At 45.5% G+C, this 25,883-nt stretch overlaps 1 protein-coding gene across 1 annotated transcript in view; it reads right to left on the bottom strand.

Annotated features, from left to right (window-relative positions):
• The window catches only part of LOC147663526 (arylsulfatase D-like), a 279,974-nt gene that overhangs the window by 23,076 nt on the left and 231,015 nt on the right, over window positions 1–25,883 (bottom strand). The window contains exon 4 of the mRNA XM_086950387.1: window positions 15,576–15,697. Within this exon, the coding sequence (XP_086806513.1) occupies window positions 15,576–15,697 (122 nt within the window). The remainder of the gene's footprint in view (window positions 1–15,575; window positions 15,698–25,883) is intronic.

The following is a 25,883-nucleotide window of genomic DNA, read 5'->3' as shown; positions in this document are numbered from 1 at the left end:
GCCTCGGTTGTCTTCCAGGGGGCAAGGGCTTGGCCGGCACTCTGTGGGCCCTCTCCAATGTGAAGAAGGTGGACAGCCCCTCAGCTGCCACCCCTCCAAGAAGTCCACCATGTTGGTTCCCTCCACTCCCTCCGGTAGCCCCACCACACGTATATTATTTCTTCCATTCCGCCCATCCACATCTTCTGCCCACCTCTCCAGCGTCTGCACTCGGGTCTGAAAGTCCACCCTCCGTGCTTCCATTGATTTCTGTGCGGGTGTCAAGGTTTCCACAGCCACTTCCGTTTGTTTTACTCTATCAGTGAGTTTGGCATGATCCGCCCAGGGTAACCTCAATTCCTGCGACACATGCGCAATGTCCAATGCAGTGCCTCCCTGGTGACTGTTATAGCTTTTAGTATTTGATTTACTTGCTGTTGGAGCATCCCCTCAGGTTGTGTCGGCAAGGTATTTCATGCTCCTAACAATCTCCAGGACATGAGACGACGTGTCCGCAAAGACCAGAAGCAGCTTATGATCCTATGGCATTCTGAGCAGTCTGAGGACCCATTATCTCAAGGATAGCTTGCTGGACACTTCACACGGAGGAGTAGCTCCCCAAGGATCCAACTCCTAATGTCCAGGTTCCTGTAACAGTAGCCCTGCAGTCTTCCAGGGCCCTCTGCAGGGTTAACTTCCCCTCACAATCCTGCACCAAAAGTCCAGGTCAGGCCCAACTGCTGCAGCCCATGCACCCTGTAGCGTCTGCAGGCATGTCTCCCCTAGATTGAATCCTTACGGGCCAGTTCCAGATGCTCCACTTCCCAGCTCAGCTGCCTTTTGCCCTCCCGTGCCTCCAGGCCACCCCACTGATCTTTCAACACAACAGGGGGGGCCCACCACCATGCCCCCCCACTCCTCAAAACCACAGGTTCCAGGACTCCACTCGCGGCAGTTCCGACCTCAGCCACTGCCTTCCTGTCACTGGGGGCCCCACCACAATTCAGGGGATGTCCCAGTGAGTGATCCGTTCCTCGTCCTCCGCAGTCCTCTGTCCCTGCAGTCACACCCACAGCTCCTCCTGGGCACTCGCGGCGCAGGGAGGGTGGACGCCCGCCGCTGAGCCTGACTCCCAGCCGCGGCCTCGCCACTCACGCAGGTCTCCTGCCCACCGCTCCAGAGCTACAGCGGCAGGTGGGCTCCACAAATCTGCAAGCCCCTCAGAGCCTGCACCGCCTCCAGCCTCAGTCACTCCAGTGCTGCCGACATGCTACGTTGTACCTGCTATCAAGGCAGGCGGGGTCTCAGGTCCTCCACTGTGCAGAGGACCCCCGCTCCCAAGTCCACACTTGCCTTTGGCTGCGCCAGGTCAATTCCACAGCTCCAGGCTCTACGCTGTGCCTTGTCCGTTATGCAGCTCTTCCGGCCAGTCCCGACTCAGAATCCACACGCTGCCATTTTGGGGTCGTTCCGTTGTCCGGGCATATTGCCTCCGTCCCCTTCGCCACCACACCCTGCGGCCGCCAAGTTGTCCCCGCCGAAGCTTCTTGGGAATTTCAGCACCCCGCTGCAGCCATTGGGGTGCCAAAGTCACTCCATTTTATCAGGATCAGTGTCGGGGTCGGCGCGGAGCTCCGTGCTCATGCGTCCTGTCTTATCAGCCTCTTGGCCACGTCTCCTCCAGACAGCTTCTGATATTCCAATTTTTTATCCTGTTCAACTGGTAGCATAAGTTATCTATGTAAAGTAATTACTTTAATATTGTACACTGCTAATACAGTCGGAGCTGTTCCAACACAAGATAAATGAGAATCTGTTTTTGTAGAGAACTGGTCAAAACTTTAATTAAAAATTTTCACCTGTTCCAGCTTGACCACTGATGTACATAAGAAGAGGTTTAAATGATGAACATAGACATACTTTTTTTTCATGCAATAAACCATGTCATATCTGTTCTGTTACTTGTAGATATATTTCTTTCTGTTCAATATTTAGTTGTTCTTCTAAGTTCTCCAATGTGGCATTCTCCTGTTGTGCTTGTTGCATTGCAATTTCTACTTCATTCATGGCTATTGCTTCTTCATTTTCGATTATTGGTTGTCCCAGTGGATCTTGACTAGGTGAACCAGAGCTTTGACTACCTTGAGAACTGTCATTAGCTATTTCAGCTGTAATAGTCTTTTCTTGTTCAATTTAATCATTTAACATTGATCGATATGTAGGGAAAATTGTACATGCAATGCTATCTTTACATGCATTAAAAATATCTTCAAAGCAGTTGAAATCGCTTAGTAATTCAGTTTCACTACGCCATGACTTGAACAGTTGCAGAAGTGCTAAATAGAAAAATTCTCTCTTATCTGGAGTTTCACAACTGAGTTTTCTTTGGTTAATAAGATTTCTTTTGGAATGTTTTACTAAACAACAGTCACATCCAATTACTGCATATGTTCCTTCTTTTACACTTGGTGTAAGATTTTTTTTTAAGCTGTAATGTTAAAGTATTTCATACAGACATAGCTCTTCCAGATGTGGCCTCCTTTTGGGATGATATGTATCCAACATATTAGTTTTAAGAATGTCTGTACTTCCTAGTTTATTCACTGCCAAGTATTTAATTCCTTCTAATGTTTTCAACACACTATTTTGGGTGCAGGCAAGACCTAAACTTGCCCAAATAATTACTCATGACTTTGAAGATAAACTGGAAGATCACAAGTGATCCGAACATTAATAGAATCCAATTTCTCTGTGGGAAATCATTTTCAAGCTAAAGCTATACAATTTAAGGCTCTTCTTTTTGTGAAATGTCTTCCCACATTGTACAAACTGTTATGTTATGTTATGTTATTAAAATTTCTATAGCGCACAGCTGCCCCAGCAAAGGGGCGTCCTGGCGCTTTGACAGATGCTGTAACATAACACACAAAAGAAATTAGCTAGAAACTGGAAAGAGCAAAGTTTTAATCGCCTGCCTGAAGGCGAACATATCCTCAAGAGCTCGAATGTGAACTGGGAGCGAGTTCCATAGGCCTGCCGCTAGCACCCTGAAAGAACGGCCACCCATCCTGCTCAACCTAAAGCGTGGACAGACAGCCAGATGAAGCCCCTCAGATCTTAAAGATCTCGACGGCACATAGGGCGTGAGTAGAGTGACAAGTGCCGGTGGCGAAGAAGTTTTCAAAATTTTGAAGGCCAGACACAGCGCCTTGAACATGATTCGCTGTCTGACCGGGAGCCAATGCAAGGCCGTGATGGTACCAGACACTGAACAGTGTCTGGGAAGGCCCACAATGGCTCGTGCCGCGGCGTTTTGTACTCTTTGGAGCCTAGAGGCCTCCGCTTGATTCACCCCTAACAATAGTGAACTGCCGTAGTCCAGCCTAGATAGTATTGAGGCCTGAACTACAAGCTGTCTGGTAGGGGGATCAAAGTACTTCAAGACTGGCCTAATACCACGCAATATTCCGTAGCACGTGGCAGCCACCTTCTTGGTGTGGTCCCTGAAGGTGAGCGCAGAATCCACCCAGACTCCTAGATTTCTCACTCCAGCCACTGGAATAGGAGTGACACCAAGCTCTGACGGCCACCACTGGTTACCCCATAGCTCAGCGTGCTTCCCTAGAACCAATACCTCCGTTTTGGTGGCATTCAACTGGAGGCAGTTGGTGCGAAGCCAGCTGGCTACTGCCAAGAGACCCGCACGGAATCTCGGAGCTGCTACCTCGGGGTCTCCGCTAAGTGTCACCGCTAGCTGTGTGTCGTCCGCATATGAGGCCATCGTAAGACCCCACTGTTTGACGACACCAGCCAACGGTTTCACATAGAGGTTAAATATTGTAGGGCTCAACGAAGATCCCTGTGGAACCCCCATCTTCAGGGGGTAAGTGGTGGATTGGCCAGGTGGTATAGCCACTTTAAAAGTACGGTCAGCCAGAAAGGACCGAAACCATTGGAGAGCGACATCAGTCACTCCCGCCTCCTGTAAGCGCTGGATAAGTATTTGGTGGGACACAGTATCGAAGGCAGCGCTTAGATCTAATAATATAAGCGCTGCAGTATGACCTGAGTCAAGTACCTGGCGAAGGTGTTCCAAGATGTAGAGTAGTGCCATCTCGGTACTGTGTCCTGACCGGAAGCCGTTCTGGCTGGGGTCCAAAATCTGGTTGCAAGCCAGATGCTCAGACAGAACCGAGTTGACGTGCGCTTCTGTTACTTTGGCGATCCAAGGCAACAGGGAGATAGGTCGGTAGTTTTCTGGCAGTCGGGGGTCAGAGTTAGCTTTTTTTAATATGGGAGTAACCACTGCCTGCTTCCAAGCCGCGGGTACAGTTCCAGAAGACAAAGACATATTAATGAGATCCAGTATGGGGTTACGACACAGCGGGGAAAGTGTATTAATGAAGGCAGGCTTTAACGGGTCCGCCGGGGAGCCTGATTTGACCCTGAGGCTGAGTCTGTCAAAGGCCTCAACCGACAGTTCAGGTAAGATAGCCAGGGGCTCATGATCCGATGTATCAGAGACAGTGGCTTCTCGATCCTGGTGGAGTGTGTCGAACCCGTGATATATTTTTTCCACTTTCTCCACAAAAAAGGAGGCCAATTTATCACAGTGTGAATCTGTGCAAATCGCCTCTGATGAGGATCTGTTTTTCATGAGGTCCTTCAGTACCTTGAAAATCAGTTTTGAGCGGTTAGTACTGGTGGCAAATTCCTGGGCGTAGAATGCAGCTCTAGCTCTGCAAATAGCTCTGTGGTAAAGTTTCAACTCAGTGAAATACCGGATTTTCAGAGCAGGGTCATATGATCGTCTCCATTCCCTCTCTGTTTTACGGCAGGATTTTTTCAGTTCTGCCAGAGACTCGTTATACCAGGGACTAGGTGTTTTTGTCTATTGCCAAGGATCTTGGACATACTTCAAGCAGTCCTCTTTTACTTTGCAAACAAAAAGATACTTTTAATTTTGTACAGCCGGTTTCTAAATATGCTATTTTTTGGGGCTTAACACTTTTGTTTTGCTGTTCAATGTAGTGGATTCTCAATATATCAAACAGTTTAAAAAAAAAAAAATTCGACCATGCTTGCCATAATGTTAGCCAAATAGTGCATATGCATTTATTTTTCAAACCATCTTCCATGACAGCTTAAGTTTCAATTAACCCTGGGTGAAGCGCTATGCTCTCGTAGTTTGCAGAGTTTGCGCAACTTCGCACTACGCGAGCTGCACGTAGCACAGTGCGAACACGTGTAGTGCAGCGTAGCGTAGTGCAGCGGTCATTTTTTGCTTGTTCGCGGTCCTCAACGTCATGTTCGCGACCGCGAGCAAGCAAAATGACATCCCGGCGAGATTCTCAACGCGGGGAGGTCAGGTTTCTTATTGTGAGTGGTTGCGCATGCTAGCGACCACTCGCAATGAGAAACTACCAGTTCGCGTTGAGAAAGCTGCCGCTTGAGTAAAAATCTACTCAAGCAGCAGAAAACTACAGCTCCCATTGTGCAAGATGCCGTTTTCAATGATTGCACAGTGCCGGATGCTTGTCCACACTGTGAAACCATTGAAAACGCATCTTGCACAGTGCGAACATGCTACTACGCAGTTCGCGTAGTGCTACGTGAAGTTCGCGTAGTGCAAAGTGCACTTCGCGTAGCGCTACTTCGCGAACTACGCCCACCCTTAGTTTCAATACACATCAAATTTTCATCAAAGACTTGTAGAGATGGGTGTATGCCAAAGATTCTGTGCCACCCTGAGGCTGGTGTAACAAGGAGAAATATATTTATTTCTTCTCACTATTTCCTCTTTGCATGTGTGTTGCATTTTTAAGCATACATACAAAGAAGAAATAGCCTCAAAGAATAGTTTGTGTGCAGATAGCTACACTATACCTTACAAAGAAGCTGACCTTTTTCTAGGTCCCTTTCCAAGTTGTCAATATTTTCTTTAAAAATGTCAGACTAAATCACTTTTACATATAATTATAGTTGATCCATACAGGTCTAATGTTCATGCTCTTTGGACACTAACTTCATCTTCGATTTTAATGTGTTATCATCAAGCCAAAAACCCTCAATACAGGCAATTTATTTACACACTAAACATTTGAATACAATTGGATTTCTTAAATTCAGGACTGTGTTTTCAGCATAGAGAAGGAAGGGGCAATTTCCGTTTACAATTCTACGAGATTCAGTGAGATCCGCTATAAGACTTTTTCCAAGTCATTTATGTAAATGGAGGGGGATTAAAAAAGGTTCATTAACACATCCCTGGTGCACCACTGTTAAGGTCTAAAACGGCCTGATACATTTGCCCTATGTTCCTTAACATAGTATGAAGCAAGTACAAAAGTACAATTGCTGTATCTGTGAAACCAAATTAGGATCACTCCCCATGTTTAACATTAACAACCACAGCTTCAATCGGTTGACAAGGTCCAGCGTCACTGGCTGGTCCATACACACTAAGGGGCATATTTATGAGGGGAGTATGATCGCGCTTGCACCCCGCATCGTGATGCAAGCCCATAATGTGAATTAGGCAGCACGCAAGACCACCTATTTTGCATTACTCTGCCCTGGGAAGGCCTTCCATGCCCACGCACCTCCCATGGTTTTTCACTCATTCCCAGATCTATCAAAAGTAGTAGCCCTGGGAATGCGCTTAAAAGATGCTCCTTCCCAGGGGAGGTATAATGAGGAGAACTCTTTATTTCTCCTCATTACTTCCTTTTTCTTGGTGTGGTGTATTCTGCAGCACACATAGAAAGAGGAATGTGCCTCTCAGGATTGATTTTGTGAAGGAAAGGGCCCCTTCCTGCACCTAAACAATCCTGCAGGCAACACAGGCACCCTTGCCCTGCATTGGTGGTAGGCAGTCACAATGGCACCAGCCCAGAGACAAAAGCAGGAATAAGCCTTATTCTTTTTAATACAGCACATTGCTACTCTTTCCCAGTCATGCAGTGAAGCAACTTGACTTGCTGCGTTGCATTCCCATAAATATGCCCCTAAACGGATGCTGCCATTTTTGATTTTTAACATAATTTCCCACAAGTACATAGCGATTTTGGCAGAGTTCCCTGTTGTAAAGCCCGGTTAGACATCCAAACTGCACCATTGACACAATCCCTGCTTTATCAGCCCATTCTTGAAATCTTGGAAGCTGAATTCTCCCCAAACTCTTTGCTGAAGAAACAAGAAGGCATCTCCAGAAAAGTTTTAAGGCATAGGCAAAGTGGGCTCTGGCCCAGGGCCCCGGCCTTTCACGGGACCCTTGATAAAGCCCGTTCTGTTCTACAGAGTCTTCCCCAGATTACCTTGAGTAATTCATAAACCGATTGTTTTAAATGCGAGTGAGGTGGCAGAGTCTATTCGACATTTTAAAGAGAAATATTGTGTTTATGTTTCATGCAACTTCCATAAACATTTTTTTTTAGATCAAAACTGAACCTCATATGATAAATGGGAGGGTGTCACAGTGATTATTTGCAGTAATACTAGTGAGATGCTGCTGTGTTACAATACTGAAAACACACCTCACTACCCCAGACTATTAAATGGAACAACTTTAGAATTTCGACAAGCATGCCTTTGCACTGTCAGTGACCTCACCAAAGATGGCATTATAGAGCTGAAATTGGGTCATAGATTCAAAGCTGTCCCAAGCATGGGCCCTCAAAATACGTCTGACCCCTTGGCCCCAAAATCCTTAAGATGTCCCTGGGCAGCTCGGTCTGTAATATTTTGGGTTTGAACGATCTTTTTTAAAAAGTGGAATTCGATTAGATAATTCCAGGGAGGTCAAATGGTTCCCCATCTGGTCCCAGGCTTTTATGAAATATGCTAACTTTTTTGGCTTTTCTGAACGTCCTATATACAGAATTTTATACTTTGTAAAGTAATGACATGCAAAGCTCTCAACATGCCTTTGCGTTAACTCTAGTTATTCTAATTGAATGGTACAATTAAAATTATTGAGTTACAATGTGTGCTTATTTTGAAAACTTTCATCTTCTCCAAATATATTTTCTAGGCGCTTAAACGTGTATATAACAGGCAAAATGTACTGAAGATATCATGCCACTGAAAGGAATGCAGAGCGTCGCAAAGAAGCAAACAGCAGTGAAGGATCATATTTCACACACAAATGCTATTTTGTTGCTGAAAGTTAACCCTCAGGCCCATTTGCACTCTACCCCAGATAATATATGCAAGGAGCGGCGTCACTGACAGATGCCACAGCGAAAATCGTAGGTGTTGGTGCAAATTTAAGTATACTAAAATATAGTGGTCTGGCTTTGCCCCAAATCTGAATGCCAAATAAAGGTGTTTTACCCTGAAGCACACCGTTTACATGTCTGACCCCTGTTCTGGTGTGTCTACATGTAGAATAGTTTGCACTGGAACAGGTGCCTCCAGTTGAAAACCTACACAACACAGTGCCGAGTTTCCTTTTTGCCACAGTCCGCGAATATGTGTGGTGCAGAAAACCCATATTTAGCACTTGCGCCGACAATGCGTCATCACTTCTACTTAATCTGGTGCTGCACTATTTTTTGTCCTTTGAGCAACGCGAAGCTGTTTGATAAGCATGTTTTAAGCTTAGAAGAAGTAGACGAACAAGTCACACCAAAGTCAGGATTAAGACTCAACTCCTCACAGTAAATGCTTTGGGAAGCAGGCTTACATAGTCAGGTGTAATTCTATGTCAGGACGGAGGCGAGGATTATGCAGTCCTTTCTTCTCTTTATTAAAATAGCATATTCAAAGAAAACCAATCACAAAACTTTTTCTGGAACTACAGCTCCCATGAGCACATGGGGCACACTGTCCATAGTAACTGCCATCCAATGACGAGTGCATTCGCTGTATAACTGGTCCTGACGTCCCTTCCGCTTCCTCTTTCTTCTCTGCTCGTCAGATAAGTCATTTCTCTACCTTTCTGACGTACTGTGGTTTTGATAGTTGTGAACGATTTGTGCCTGTGCAGTATTTTGCTAGCTTCTGTGGTTAGGTGCGCTTTATCAGCGCTGTTTATTCTCGGGAGATCGATGCGCGTCAGGCGCTGCTTGCGCCGTCACTGCCGCTTTATCGCGGACTGTGTGAAGCACGCCCTCGCGCTTCCCCGGCTCTGTGGGGCGCCCGACGCTTGAGGAGAGGCTGCGCTCGCGGTCTTGAACTCAACTGTGTGGCCCGCTGAGGCGAGTTAACTCCTGCCTCACCAACCCTCACCTGACACCGACTTTGGTGATTTCTACCGCGCTTTAGTGCGCGACGACACCTGGTGGCGGGAAATAGGTACTGCACCTGAATTTTCGACAGCTAGGCTGCCTAAGCACCGCTGAGGGGGCTACCTTAAAAATGTTTGGCTTGAAGGTGTGTAAGTGCTCCCAACCCTCTTATTATGACATTGTCAGATCAATCAAACCCCTCCATCCCAAAGGCGGAAGAGCTTTGCATTACCCAACCCTTACTGCCGGAGGTTGGCCGCGCGCTTTTCAGGCCCTGGACTCCGTGCTAGCGCCGTTGAGGGAGAGAGTGGACGCCCTTGCCCAAAGCATCCCCGGGGCGTTTGGTAGCACAGTGCCTGTAGACCGCGGACCCAAAGGCACGCAGGGTGGTGGTAAAAAGTCGGCTAAGCGTCACGTGGGGCACCTGGATGAGTTTGACCGCTTGAGAGGCTCCTTCCGCAAGAGTGCGCGGACGCTGAAAAATGTACCCTGCCGGTAGGGATTTTGCCCCGGAGAGGATGGCAATGAGGTCGCCCCGGAGACGGACCAGGAGGATGGTTTCCCCTTGGAGGGAGAGGGTGTTTCGGACAACGAGGTCTCCTCGGAGGATGAGGAAGAGTACACGGGTCGGCCCTGGCACCCGGCGTCTCACTCATCGGGGTCCCTAGAAGGTGAGGACAAGGACAAGACCTTCAACATGTTTGACCCGACGAGGATTTATCGCCCTAGGTTGTCGGAGTGGATCCCCGATCCCAAAGTGGCAGCTTATGTCGCGAGTAAAGTTCGTCATCCCCTGAAGAAGGAGGTTAGGACCCGCATGCGGGGTGAATGCCCTCGCCCGAAACTGGAGGGCAGGGTGGCTGTCACCCCGGACATTGACGAGAAGCTCTGCGCATTCTTTGCAAAGTTCATGAAAGACCATAAGAAGGCCATAGATCTCTCCTGGCGCAACTGCCAGGATAAGCTCCTGGACGCCGTGGGTCCCGTGACCCAGATCATTCAGTTGGCCGAGAGGGCCAAGGAGTCGGGGACCGCGAGGTCCACGGAGGTCGTGGCAGGTTGGGCCCTCGCGCTTCCCCGGCTCTGTGGGGCGCCCGACGCTTGAGGAGAGGCTGCGCTCGCGGTCTTGAACTCAACTGTGTGGCCCGCTGAGGCGAGTTAACTCCTGCCTCACCAACCCTCACCTGACACCGACTTTGGTGATTTCTACCGCGCTTTAGTGCGCGACGACACCTGGTGGCGGGAAATAGGTACTGCACCTGAATTTTCGACAGCTAGGCTGCCTAAGCACCGCTGAGGGGGCTACCTTAAAAATGTTTGGCTTGAAGGTGTGTAAGTGCTCCCAACCCTCTTATTATGACATTGTCAGATCAATCAAACCCCTCCATCCCAAAGGCGGAAGAGCTTTGCATTACCCAACCCTTACTGCCGGAGGTTGGCCGCGCCCTTTTCAGGCCCTGGACTCCGTGCTAGCGCCGTTGAGGGAGAGAGTGGACGCCCTTGCCCAAAGCATCCCCGGGGCGTTTGGTAGCACAGTGCCTGTAGAACGCAGACCCAAAGGCACGCAGGGTGGTGGTAAAAAGTCGGCTAAGCGTCACGTGGGGCACCTGGATGAGTTTGACCGCTTGAGAGGCTCCTTCCGCAAGAGTGCGCGGACGCTGAAAAATGTACCCTGCCGGTAGGGATTTTGCCCCGGAGAGGATGGCAATGAGGTCGCCCCGGAGACGGACCAGGAGGATGGTTTCCCCTTGGAGGGAGAGGGTGTTTCGGACAACGAGGTCTCCTCGGAGGATGAGGAAGAGTACACGGGTCGGCCCTGGCACCCGGCGTCTCACTCATCTGGGTCCCTAGAAGGTGAGGACAAGGACAAGACCTTCAACATGTTTGACCCGACGAGGATTTATCGCCCTAGGTTGTTGGAGTGGATCCCCGATCCCAAAGTGGCAGCTTACGTCGCGAGTAAAGTTCGTCATCCCCTGAAGAAGGAGGTTAGGACCCGCATGCGGGGTGAATGCCCTCGCCCGAAACTGGAGGGCAGGGTGGCTGTCACCCCGGACATTGACGAGAAGCTCTGCGCATTCTTTGCAAAGTTCATGAAAGACCATAAGAAGGCCATAGATCTCTCCTGGCGCAACTGCCAGGATAAGCTCCTGGACGCCGTGGGTCCCGTGACCCAGATCATTCAGTTGGCCGAGAGGGCCAAGGAGTCGGGGACCGCGAGGTCCACGGAGGTCGTGGCAGGTTGGGCCCAGCGAGCTGTATGCTTCTTGGGCAATGCAAACTGCGCATTGGCGGCTGAGCGGAGGAGGTCACTCCTCATTAAGATTGATCCTAAGCGTGGGGACCTGGCCACTTCAGAGGCAGGGCCTATTGTACAGGGCAAGTTGTTTGGTGAACCCTTTATAAAGGGATGAAACTAGTTAGTCACTACCTTTTCTGCTTTGGATAAAGCACAGACGTCGATCAAAAAGATTTTTCCCAGACGGGTTTTTTCTGGGGCCAGAAGAGGATGGGGTCACTCCTCCGGCGGCCAGTATCAGCAAGGCCCTAACAACAAGAACCAGCAACGTCGTAACAATGACTGGAACGATGGCCGACAGGGATCTTTCTATCCCAGTAGAGGCGCCGGGAAAGGGCGCGGCAGAGGCTATCGTGGCGGAGCCAAAGCACCAGGAGGCCCATCCGGTGAGTGTTACCCTTTTTTCCCCGTCCGTCCTGGGGGGGTGGTTACGGGATCATCTCCACAATTGGTGCAAGATCACTTCAGACCCTTGGGTTCTCCAAACGGTCCGGGGTTTGCGCATAGAGTTCTACGGTACTCCCCGCCAGAGAGCACGCCCTCTCCCGCTGGTCTTTTCAGCAGAAGACAGGGTTCTGATCGACAACGAGGTGGCAGACCTCCTCAGGAAGGGAGCGATCCGCAGATCCCAGCTTCACCCTTCGGGGTTCTTTTTGGTCCAGAAGAAGGACAAAGGGTTTCGCCCGGTCATAAACTTATGAGACTTCAATGAGTGGCTGGTTTACCGCCATTTCAAGATGGAGGGGATCCATCTCCTGCGCGATATTCTCCTCCGGGGAGATTTGATGGTTTGCCTAGACTTGAAGGACGCCTACCTCACGGTACCCATCTTCCAGCCACACCGGCGGTTCCTTCAATTTCTCTGGGACGGAGCGGTTTTCGAGTTTCAAGCACTGCCCTTCAGCCTCTCATCGGCCCCATGGTGCTTTACGAAGCTCAATCGACCGATGGTGGAAACACTGCGCGAGAGGGGCGTACGGTTGATCATCTATCTCGACGATATACTGATTTTGGATCAATCGCCGGACCATCTCCAATGCAACTTGAACATGACTATAGCTCTGCTCCAGGATCTGGGCTTTGTGATAAATGCCCAGAATTCCGAACTCCGCCCGGTGACACAGATCACATTTCTGGGGTGTCTAATAGACTCTGAGTCAGCCTCACTCAGCCTTCCTCTACAGAAGGTGACCAAAATCCGCAAGGAGCTCTCTCAGGTCCTTCGGAAGGACAGAATCTTCCTACGGCAGCTGGCTTGAATCGTGGGTCTCCTTTCATCCTCGATTCAAGCGATCTTCCCGGGTCCCCTGCGCTACAGGGCCCTGCAGCAGCTGAAGGCACAACATCTCAGGAAGGGGCTCACTTATTCCGAACTCATCTCCCTCACGGAGAAGACGAGGACGGAATTGCGTTGGTGGATCGAGCACATGAGTGCATGGAACGGGAGAGCGATCTTCGGATCCAGCCCGGACCTGATAATCGAATCTGATGCCAGCAGGTCAGGCTGGGGAGCGCGCTGCGGCGACATAATGATGGGGGGCCGCTGGTCGGAGGAGCAGCTCCATATCAATTGCCTGGAACTCCTGGCGGGTTCCTTCGTGGTGAGGTCCCTGACACAGAACCGGGTGTCGTGCTGCATCCTGCTGCGCATGGACAATGTGTCAGCAGTGCAATATATCAATCGGCTGGGCTGTCGGTCTCGGGCCTTGGCAGACCTGGCGAAGGATTTCTGGCACTACTGCCTGGAGAGGCAAATATCGGTGTAGGCGGAGTATCTTCCAGGCAGACAGAACTCTATTGCGGACTGGCATTCCAGGAACTTCCAAGACTTCAGCGATTGGCGACTGGAGCAATCAGTCTTCGAGGCTTTGATGGCCAGGTGGGGTTCATGTTCGGGGGACCTGTTCGCATCTCGGCTCAACCGGCAACTCCTGAGGTTCGTGAGCTGGAGACTGGACCCGGAGGCGTCGGCGGTCGATGCGTTCTTGCAGGACTGGACGCAGGAACAAGCTTATGCATTTCCCCCCTTTCTCATGATTCCGCGGGTAGCGGCACAAGTTCGCCGTCAGCAAGCGTCCTTGATCCTGGTGACTCCCTTCTGGCGGGCCCAGACGTGGTTTCCCCCTCTGTTGGAGAGGTCATGGGACTGTCCGATTCGACTGCCCTTGTTCCCTTCATTGCTCTCGGGCCCCCTGTGGGAACCACATCCGTTGGTGCTTCAGGAGACCTTGCAGGGGATGTGGGCAAGACGGACACCTTTCGGCGGACGCTGAGAACATCATTTGTGGAGCCTGGCTCCAGGAACGGTCAAGAGGTACCACTCAGCTTGGGAACGGTGGGGTTGTTGGTGTCTGGGAAGACACGCCGATCCCGTGGGGGCGGACGTTAGTCACATCTTGAATTTTTTGGCCGAGTTGGCTCAGTCGGGGTTGGCCTACCGGTCTATTAATTCTTTCAGATCCGCCATTTTGGCGGGACATGCCCACATCGATGGTAAGCCGGCGGGAGAGCACCATTGGGTTTGCAAACTGATGAGAGGCGCCAGGCTATCTAAGCCCCCGGAACCCAGGTATGAATACCTTTGGGATGTCAACATCGTACTGCGGTTCCTCTGCTCCTGGCGGGATAATCAGAATCTTTCCAGACAGGAATTGTCAGCTAAGTTGGAGATCCTACTGTGCCTGGTCTAGTGCAAAGGCGTCTCGGACGTGAGGGCACTGGATATCACGGCACGGATGTTCACTTCGGAAGGAGTCACTTTTACGGTTGCAAGGAGGACCAAGACTAATATTAGGTCGGTATCGTATCCTACGTTTCCAGACCAACCCAAACTTTGTGAGGTGCCTCAAGGCGTATGAGGACATGACGATGGAATATCACCCTCCTGGAGAGAGTCAGCTCCTTATTTCCCTGCAGAAACCTTTTAAGGCGGTTTCCTCTCCTTCCATCGCCAGGTGGGTCCGTTGGATCATGACCGAGGCGGGGGTGGATGTGACCAGATTTGGGGCTCACTCCACGAGAGGAGCGATGGCATCTAAGGCCGTGCAGGTAGGCGGTCTAATGGAGGACAATATGGCAGCGACAGATTGGTCCTCCGAATCCACGTTCAAGAAATTCTATTTCAAACCCATCAATGGCGCAGCAGAGTTGGTGGTGGATAGGCTTTAAGCCTGCATAATCCTTGCCTCCATCCTACATAGAATGAAAAATTTCCTAGCTAACGTAACAGAAACTTTCAATTCTATTAAGGACTAGGAACGAGGATTATCCCTCCCGAGACTTGCTGGTCTTACCCCACCCGAAATTTTCGTACATTCAGTAAGTAGCACCTTACACTATGGTTTTGATGTGTTTATACTACTGGGCTGGGGTTTGATGTGATTATACTGCTATGTTGTGTTCATGTTGAATACAATCCGGATATATTCGTGTGTATTAAGTTCTCCATGACATGGTTTTCACAGGTGTTCTCTTTTACTGGAAATGCTATGTATTGCCTCTCTATGCTTCCGTACACGGAAGAAGAACAGGATAACGGTTTGTCTTGTGTTGGTTTAGGACAAGACCAGAAGGATTGATGAGTGTTCCCGAGACTTTTCCTCACAGAGAAGAAGAGGAAGTGGAAGGGACGTCAGGACCAGTTATACAGCGGACGCACTCGTCATTGGATGACGGTTACTATGGACACTGTGCCCCATGTGCTCATGTAGTTCAAAAAAAAAAGTTTTGTGATTGGTTTTCTTTGAATGTGCTATTTTAATAAAGAGAAGAAAGGACTGCATAATCCTTGCCTCCTAGTCCTTAATAGAATTGAAACTTTGTTACGTTAGCTAGGAAATTGTTCATTACCATCTAAGACAGGAGTAAGAGACAGATTCTCAGAGAAAATTGCACTGAATAGGCCCCTACCGGATCGCTAGAGTATTTACAAAGTTTCCCTGCATAGGTCTCACACAATCATGACAAATATGGCCCATGTAATTTGAATTCTTGTACTAAACTCCGTGCTCTCTCTTTTGCAAGGTGATTATTCAGTAAGTGCGTGCTTGTGTTGTGATATTGAGTACCTGATCTGAATGGGTACCGTCCAGTCATGAAAGCTGCTCTGCTTGGTGTGCACAGTGGAGCAGCAGAAATGTGATGAGTAAGCTTAACTCCTTCTCTTGCCAAGCCATCGATATTTGGGGTTCTGGAAAGGAATGCCAAACAATCAGGTTACAAGGTGTTTCACTGCAGTAGTAAAACATATTCACATGGAAGGAAGCAACGGATATAAAACACAAACGCTTTCTACAATTAACACATCCTTCCAAAGGACATGTTGTAGGAGTATAGTCAGATTGGTGCAAAACTGCAGAAGAGAGGCAGACAAACTTTAGGGCACCAGTTTGAACAGCATATTTGACTTCAAAATGTTCGACTGTCTTGATTATGGGAATCATCTGTGAACTTTTCATCGGAATTAGATGTAAACCGACACAAAACAAATATCTTAATTGCTAAGTACAAGGCAATATCACTATCCAGCATGCATAACAAGTAGTGGATATGTCACTGCTTTCCCACCTATATATTTGCAGGTTCTACTGCTGAAGAGAAGATCATGTTCAGCTTTTACAATATCATTAGTACAGTCTAATGTAATGTTTTTACATTCTTAAAATCAAATATTTTAAGACAAGACACCTGCAGATAAAAAAAAATACGCCAATAAAAAAGAAAATATTGGACATTTTGTAAATGAGTTGAAATGCTACAGTTACGACTAGATTGGACTTTAATTCCCAATTCGGATACAATTTTAACTTTTAAAAAGACTTAATGGACACACCGTTACAGCTCTAGAGAACCGTTTACCTGATTGTGTACTCTATAAATACATTCACAGCTGTGAAAACAGGGTTGATCTTATATATTAATTTCCTTCAATATGGTGAAATTGCATGATGAAAGTTCTAAGACATCTCTCACAAAAAATATTTTTACAATCGAAAATTTGCCATACCAGTCTCAATCTTCATTTAACGTCTTTTCAGGTATGTATTATGTTGTTCTAGTTCCTCATAATTGCCGCACCTTATACATGTTCCATTATAGTGTTGTTGAGCAGGATGATTAAATGCTCAATCTCAATTCTACCAGTAATTTCTTTGCAGTTTTATTCAAGGTTTCCGACTTTTCCTGCATCTATGGTAGGCACTCCACCAAGGGAATGCTACTTCAAGTCAAGCATGTCTAATCATGCAGCATGTTTGGAATTCCACCAAAATATTGTTTCACAAATATCGTGAGACACACATATTGTATCAAAAATATTGTGATGGCAAAAATATTAAGGGAAAGACTGTAGCGGGATATAATAAATATAGCTGTAGATAATATTTTTGTAATTATATAGTTACGTTTTTATTTATTAGTTTTAATATTTAGAGTATGTTATTTCACTTGGTTGTATATTTTAAGATTTCTTATTATTTTCGGCCATTTTTTGTGGGTTGTTGGGTTTGTAGGTGAATAAAACGGGAAGTTTTCAAATGCTTATTTTTTAATTAGGTACACAGTTGTTATAAGTTTTAAGTTGTTAATTTGATAAGCATTTCTGTAATTTGTTATTCAATAATGATTAAAATATGGTAATTATTTGTCAGTTAATTAGATGTTCATTTTTGATTTTTTATAATAATATTGACTCTAATTGATTATATCATGTTTAAGGTTTGTGTGCAATATTTAAATAATTAGGGCCTGATTTTGTTGTCAGTCGGAAAGCCTCCGACTTTGCTGACCAACATCAACTATTTCAATTCTGACCGCCTAATTTCAATCAAAGCAGTCGGAATTTAAACCGGACGTCATTCCCGTTGCCTTTAAACAAGCTCAAGGAACCTATTGGCGAGGTGGATCGAATGGGTGATCCCTATACGCTGTTTCCGCCGTCAGAATTATGATGTCGGTTTCCGGCAGCCCTTCCATGTTGGGCTTTCCGACATAGAAAGCCTGGTGGAAAGTGACTTTGGAGGCCCCTAGCAGGGCCCTCTTCTCATAGTGGGCTATGCTATTTATCTTCATTAACTTAAGTTAGGGAAGATAAATCTGAGCCTTCTAAAGGTAACGTTTTCCCAGCTGGTGCAGGTGCGACACTGAAGTGGGAATAATAAATTTGATCAATACAAAATCCAACACTTTCCTTTCTGTTGCTTATGTTGGAGTGGGAATAGTAAATTGACTCCTCCTGAGTTCAACACATTCCCCACTGTTAAGTCAGGTTGAAGGTGGAGGACTGAATGGGACTGCTCCAATTCTACACTTGTTATTACATATACATATATACACATATACATACATATACACATACACATATACACATACACATATACACACATACACACATATATATATATATATATATATAGATATATATACATATACATATACACATATACATATGTATACACATAAAGCTCCAAGACATCCTACAGGAATAGCCTGTAATAGACAGCAGCACTTGTAGGGGTGGTTTCACAAAAGTTGTTTAATTGGAAATCTTCAGCACATCAACAAGACGCGTTTCGGCGTATAGCCTTCGTCAATTGTTTAACAGTTGGCGTCATGGCCATTGCACATATTTAAATGCTGTGGAGTCTTAATTCATGGACATCAACATAGGACTGACGCCTTACAATTTGGCGTCGCCATCTTGTAACGTGCATTACACCAACGTTCTACTCGATTGGAACATAGTTACATCCTTGTATTATGTAGATACATAGTATACACAATTATGATACATTTCAACCTGATTCAATATCGCCCTGGATGGGCGTGAATTCCAACAATTTATCCACAAAATTACTCACATAATCTCGCCCTGTATGGGCTAGAGTTGTCCAACCTTATACTCCACACATAATCTGTCCTCTTACAGCGTTTGTTGAGACTAGTTCATATTTAGAATTTATAGACAATTCATTCTCATATTTGTTCCATCATATAATCACATTTACACATTTACAAATTTATGCAGTATCAATGGTTTCTCAAATTTCACTACATTAGTTTATCCGACACTCTCTAAGAAAAGAAGACCATAACATTTCATAGGAGAATAAATATTGCAACATTACAGATATCCAATTCTTTACAAAAATCACTATCCCAAGTGGACTGCCAATTCTTCGTGCATATTCAGACCATTAGGCATTTTACTTTGTAGGTCTATTATGTACCTTGACTCGAGACGTCTTAGTCTCTGTAATCGGTCACCCCCCCTCACACTCATGGGGACAATATCAAGGCACATGTAGGTCAACAGATCCCTGTTCCGTCCATGGGCCTTGTCAAAATGCCTAGCTACGGGATAAGACTCGTCTACATTTTTAATAGCACGCATATGCTCCAATATACGGATTTTAACTTGGTGGGTAGTACTCCCAAAATATCTCTTGCCACACGGACAAGTCCAACAATATATGGCATATGGAGTGGTACAAGTCAGAAATTTCTTAATTTTCTTAGGTGTAGCTAGACCTGGGACCGTATAAGTCAAGGAACGTTTGCTGAATTTGCATGCTTTACAACGCCCGCATGGGAAGAAGCCATTTAATGGTTCCAATGGAGGTTTAGGTACATGTCCCTCATAGTGACTATGTACTGGATGGTCTTTCAGGGCTTTAGCCTTACTAAAGGTAATAAGGGGATTCGATGGTAAATCTGCTTTAATGATGTTATCAGTTAAGAGGATATTCCAATTCTTTTTCAAGATCCTCCTAAGACCCCCTGCATTATTGGAGAAAGGGGTGATGAATCTAAAACCACCACATTCAGATTTCTTCTCCTTTGTCTTTAGTAATTCGTCCCTCTGTACCTTATTCACTTTATTAAGTGCCTGTGTTAGCACCCCATCTTTGTAACCTCTGACCTTAAATCTAGACAGACTTTGTTTAGTAGCCTTTCGAAATTCATGTTCACATGAGTTGTTTCTTTTAAGTCTTAACAGTTCTCCATACGGGATGCTGTTGACCAACTTAGTCGGATGGCTACTGGTGGCATACAATGTGGAGTTCCCAGCGGTTGATTTTCTGAAGAGTTTGGTCTGAATCTTCCCCTCTTCAATATATACCGTGAGATCTAAATAATTAACCTCTTTGCTGCTTATTTCTCCAGAAAATTTTAGGTTAACCTCATTGTTGTTTAGAACATCAATATACATAGCTGCCATTTCAACAGGGCTGTCCATTGTAATAAACAAATCGTCTATATAACGATACCACCCCTTAATCCTGCAACTCCATTCTTGAATATTTGGTGACCAGGCCACCTGCTCCTCCCACAACCCCATGAAAAGGTTCGCGAAACTGGGGGCGGAGCAAGTGCCCATCGCCATGTCTGATAGTTGTCTGCACAGTTGTTTCCCAAACAGAAATAGGTTGTTGTTGAATATCTGTTTTTGAGATGTCTTAGCCCCATCACACCTACATTCTATTACCTGCCAAAGGTTCATAAAGATAAACTAAATCCACCGGGAAGACCTATTGTGGCTTCACAAGGAAGTCTAACGGAACATCTATCAATGTATATTGACTCCTTTCTCTTCCCTCACGTTGTGACATTGAAATCCTACCTTAAAGACACAAAACATTTTCTTAACTGCCTGCTCTCCTGCTACTCAGCCCTCTCTTCCAACTGTCATCCATCCACAAGGCACACCACACATTCCATATTGCCTCACACACTCAACATTCCACCATTCACCCAGATAGGGCTGAGCAGCAAGACAGGATAACAAGAAAGGCAAGTGGCATCCAAACCAGGATTCCACAGATTTTTCGCTAACATTCCTTTGTTCAGTTGAAGATGAGCTGTCTGGTTCAGTTGACTGTAGGCTGAACAGTCATCATCGTGGGCGATGTTAAGACTTTTATTAACATAGCAAGAATTTACTTTGTCTTATCCTGGTTGTTCTTTATCTTCTATCCCAGGAGATAGTTAGAAGTAAGGGTGTCCCACCATGACCTTTGTATTGCAAACTACAAGTGTTACCACAGATATTTACAGGTAGGTGAAAGAGAACAATGAAAAACAAAAGTGTGATATCAATGTTAGGAGTTGTTTCTCATGTGTATTCTCTTTTAATTTACTATGTTATGTGGAAACCTTGCATTCACCCTACTCTCTCCTGGCATCAAAAACTTACATATTTCCTACCTGCAAAGGAAAAAAGGTAAGTTAGTATTATTTGAATGTGGTAAATACATTTATGGAAATACAGGTATACGAACATACACTTACCCTATGTTTCATTGTTTTCCTTGTCCAGATCTCCCTCACAGCTGTTCCTACCCTTTCCTTACCTCACTTGACTATCCCAACAGTCTGTGTGTATTCACATTTCAGACTTGAGGCCATCAGAAGGTGGACCCCTTCTGAGCATCAGCATAATCCAGAGGATTCGGGAAGGAGGAGCCTGACATAAATACAAAGCTCTGGAGTCGCCCACAAACAGATCCAAAAGATAAGTAGCCGTAATGCTGCCAGTTGGTCAACTTTTTCTATGGCTCGGTCAAAATGAAGGGGTAATGTGGGGTGCTCACTGGGAGACTAAGTAACAATCGAACAAAATAGTTTTCACTGATCGTTAGTTCAGTGGAATCTTCTAAGTCCCAAGGTTCTGTGCTGTATGGAGTGGCTAAACACACAAGATGGATGGAATGTTGCACAATGGCAAAACATTCACCCCCAGTCACAGATTTGGGTTTAATCCATCGTTATTTTGCTCACCAGGCCACCCCAGTTCAGACATGGCCATATGCATATCAGTCTTGACCCTGTGCCTCATCTTGTGTGCTTTGCTGTATAGAGTGGCTGACTGGGCCATTGCCTTGTACTCCCTTAAGGCCTGAGATATTGCCATGGTGTGCAAATCATGTGATACTTAAGAACAGTCACACTTCTGTGTATCTTAATTGTCTTACTTTTTATGATGTGAGGGGGGCTCAAGAGGGCCAATTATCCACCCTGATCCCCAAATAGTCAAATCTATTGACTTATTTGAAGCAAGTACCTCCCATTAGTAAGCTACCCCTATACGTTTTTTGGGGGGGTTAATGGTCATATATTTAGTTTATAAACTATTTATTTCTAGGAACTTGTCTTCCCAATAAGTCTGGAATTCATCACTTTTTGGAGAACTTGTGGGGTGTAAGTCACAAGCAAGGTGTCGTCCACATAAGCATGGGCGGAAAATCCGTTCCGCTTGCGGATTTTGCGGATTTTCGGGAAATTCGCAATCCGCGAGATTCGCGAATCTCCCGCAAAATCCGCAAATCCGCGAGCAGCGGATTTTGCTCGCACTGCTCGCACTGTTCGCGTGAGTTCGCGCCCCGCGAATAAGTGCAAAATTGCAGAAATACGATCTTAGCAAAACTGAAAGTAACTACTTACCAGGTTCAAAAGTTCAGGCTCATCATTAGTAGCCATTTCCTGTAGTGCTTCCTGAGGGGCCCCTCCAGAGTTCAGTTGCCAGTTGAAACTATTATGTGACCCTGCTCTGAACCTCAGAATAGTTACACATATGCCACAAAGGTCCTGAATTACAGCTAAGGGAGACAAGCAGGAGCCAGGCTGGAAGTTAAAATCCATTAATCAGCCCCTAATTCATTATTGTCAGTTGGGGCAGGGCAGGTGTTTTAACTAATTTTGCAACAATGAAAGCACTTAGCAAGTGCAAAAGATCACTAATCAGGGCGCACTAAGGAAGCAGGTGCCAGCTAAAAAAATATTCTGTGACACATTAATCAGCCCCAAATTAATTCAGGTCACTTGAGGCAGGGAAGGTGTGCTTTGCTTTGCCGAAAATAATGTACACTGGACAACCAGAGGGTGTGGTGATGAAACAGAGGGTGGCATGGGTGGGCCAGAGGGTGGCATGAGTAGTCAGAGAGTGGCAGTGGTGACAGAGAGTGGCAGTGATGAAGAAGAGTGTCCCAAACAGGCTGGACACGTAGAAACAACAAGTTCGCAAAACTTGCGACCCGACAGGTAAGTTCGCAAATTGCGAAATTGTAAAAACCCTCGCGAACTGGCAGAAACACGGGCGAACACAAAAAAAAAATCCGCAAATTCGTGGGAATTCGCGGATTTTGCGGATTGCGAATCCGCAAATCCGCAAAATTCGCGAACGCGAGATCCGCAAAATTCGCCCATGCTTACGTCCACAGAAGTAAATCAAGAACATTGACATTTTGGGGCATTGTTTATAGGTTCTACTACTGTTATTAAGATCGCTCAAGTAAAGGGATCCTATCTAACTTCTTTAGTGACAGAGATGCACTCTGTCAACTCCCCCAATCTCACTTGTGAGTAATTGCCCTTGTGCGTTCTAGCGATGCGGTGGACCAACGGCTCTTGTGCCGTAATCACTCGTAGATGTTCCCAGAGCTATAACAAACAAAAGCTACTTTTAGGTCCATGAATGCAATATACAGGTAGTCCTTCAATAAATTGGTACATTCCTACGTTATCAGATCAAGTCAAAAAGCCTGGTCGATAATGCAAATTTTAGGCTAAAGCGGTTTAAATGGCCATGAGGAAATTTACCTCTTTCATCTACCCTTGAAGGGTCGACAGTAATAATTTACAAAGATTTTTTAATTCAGAATTGCCCAAACGTTCCTTTAAGGCAATGAAAAAAAAATAGTGAATCTGGGTTGAAACAATTTTGCTGGGATGTTTATGGATATATGGTATTAAGGCTGTACAGAATAGGTCATACATTTTTGCTTGACTTTAATTAAGATGATACTTTGCCATTTTACTCTTGTTCAGGAGTTAACAATAACAGGTTACCTCAATCTCAGGAGCCTCAAATTCGAAATCCTTAGGGCGCATATCCATCAATGGCAATATTAAGGCATTATGTTTGCTATCATGCCCATCTATAATGAAGTCTACCAACTCATAACAGGTTCAGGTATGTATTCCATCCAACTAACATATGTGCCCCTCATAAAGGTATGCTTCCTCTTCCTGTCAGACTTAGACCATCCATTACAGGCCCTTAAGCCATATTCTAGACAGAGGAAATAATTGAGTTGGGTACGTTGAGCAAATCTCCAATGGCTCCAAGTCAAGGGAAGGAATCCTGAGCACATTGCCCTATTCTTGAGTGATCTGATAAGCGATTTATTGGTTCAAAAGAGATATTAAAATCCCTTCACAATTAGCTTTTTGACGTTCTATCAAGGTTCTCCAAGGTCATCCAACAGGGTCAGTACAGTCGACTATTTGTAGCTGCAGTGCGAATATAGACATATACAAAATGAGTGCCCGTTGATATCTCTCTGTTACAAACCTCAGATATCGGAGGAACCAATATACCACAGTTGTCATCGTATAACAGGTGGAGATTCCAATCCATGTGACCAGGCCTCCAGCAGCCCTTCCTGATTTAACTGGTATAGCTGGAAGGTGAAATTACAAATATCGTAATTGTGGGGTGAGTTGACCATCCAGTTCTCTTGCAATTGGCACAACTCATTGTTAGATAAAAGTGTGCCAATCAGGCTCCAAAATCGTATAGGAGAGTCCTGCCACATTCTGGGATATGAGTAAGTTTACAATTTGATTAGTTTGATTTTAAATAACAAGTGGGCCTGTGGGCAATCCCTCACTCAAGAATCTATATGCAGGTTCTTTGCAATTTGTTGCTGAAAGGGCAATCACAAATCTAGTCCCAGTGAGCTTGTATGAGTGGCCACAGGGAGTACGATTACTCTATGCCAATGGCCTCAATTGAATAACAGTTGTACTGTAAAGTCAATCAGCATCATTAAGATAACTGCTGCAAACATCTCTAGTAGGATCAATACAGCGAGTTGGTAGGCTAGCCACAGTAATAACAGTTCTGCTGTATGTAAAATTCACATGATTATTATAGCGCTCAGGTCATTGACTTTAAAGCGTATATCAGAGCCAGCCTGAAGTTTTTCTCTTAAATCAAGGTTGATCAGCCACTCCTATCCGTGAGTCCTCATCCTTACTTCAATACAATTTGAAGGGCAGTTAGAGCAACTCCTGGAGTCTATAATATTCAAAATAATAGAGTACAATGTCTGATGTTTCTGATCCAATGTATGATTTTATATTTTTAATGGGTCCAGGTTCTCTCTTGCTCCTAATACTATAAGTGGTACATTAATCATAACAAACAAAAGAGTTGGAGAGAGGGTCCGAGGGAATATTTAACGACCTAGGCACAGTTATAATCCCCCTTTAGACTATGGAAAACAAAGAATAACTGTGGGTCTAGAAATGTAAAATGACTATGTGTGTGGAAATGGCTATGTGTAAGCTTAGAATATAAGCAAACTACTGGACAGATACCTATTGTGAGTAAGTGTCCATCAGTTACTTTTCCTGTACCGCCCAATTCATCATATGGTCTACTTCACAGTAGGTAGTCCGGAACAACCAACTCCAGGATGTTATTGGGAGATGGTTGATATTGGTGAGGTAGTTTATAGCGTGGTAGCTAGATGTTGTTTGTAACTGAAAGCAGTGCAAAAGTGATTAGTGAATGGTGATGAAAAAAAGGTGGTGTTTCTAGTAAAATTGGATAGTATCTGGTCAAGATAACCCAGTCAGTATTTATTTGTTAAAACGATCTGACTTGTTTGCACTCTATTTGTTTTTATTGTTGGAAGTGCACGGCTCCAGAATAAAGGTATATTACGTTCACTATCCAATTTTACTAGAAACACCACCTTTTTTTCATCACCATTCACTAATCACTTTTGCACTGCTTTCAGTTACAAACAACATCTAGCTACCATGCTATAAACTACCTCACCAATATCAACCATCTCCCAATAACATCCTGGAGTTGGTTGTTCCGGACTACCTACTGTGAAGTAGACCATATGATGAATTGGGCAGTACAGGAAAAGTAACTGATGGACACTTACTCACAATAGGTATCTGTCCAGTAGTTTGCTTATATTCTAAGCTTACACATAGCCATTTCCACACACAGTCATTTTACATTTCTAGACCCACAGTTATTCTTTATGTTTTCCGTACATTAATCATAAACAACTGTGTAGGTTTGACATAGGGGAGTCACGAGGACTAACAGGGATGACACTAATGTCTTGGGGCCAGGCCCTTATATCAGATGACTTAGATTGAAGGGTAATGGCCTTATCGGACTCTCCTTTGAGATTAGACCCAGATGATTGAATCTCAGCAGTTTTGTCTTCAAGGACATAACCAGTATACTAAAATGGTTAACTTCACCCGTAAGAAAGGAAGTTACTTGCATCTGCTTTTTTTTATAAAAAAAACAAGGGCTGGTTTAGACTATGAAGTTCTAGTATTAT

The sequence above is a fragment of the Lissotriton vulgaris genome, unplaced genomic scaffold (assembly GCF_964263255.1).
Source record: "Lissotriton vulgaris unplaced genomic scaffold, aLisVul1.2 SCAFFOLD_1487, whole genome shotgun sequence".
Taxonomy (NCBI): Eukaryota; Metazoa; Chordata; class Amphibia; order Caudata; family Salamandridae; genus Lissotriton; species Lissotriton vulgaris.
Note: the sequence above shows the minus strand (reverse complement) of the source record. Positions and strands in the feature narration are given on the sequence as shown.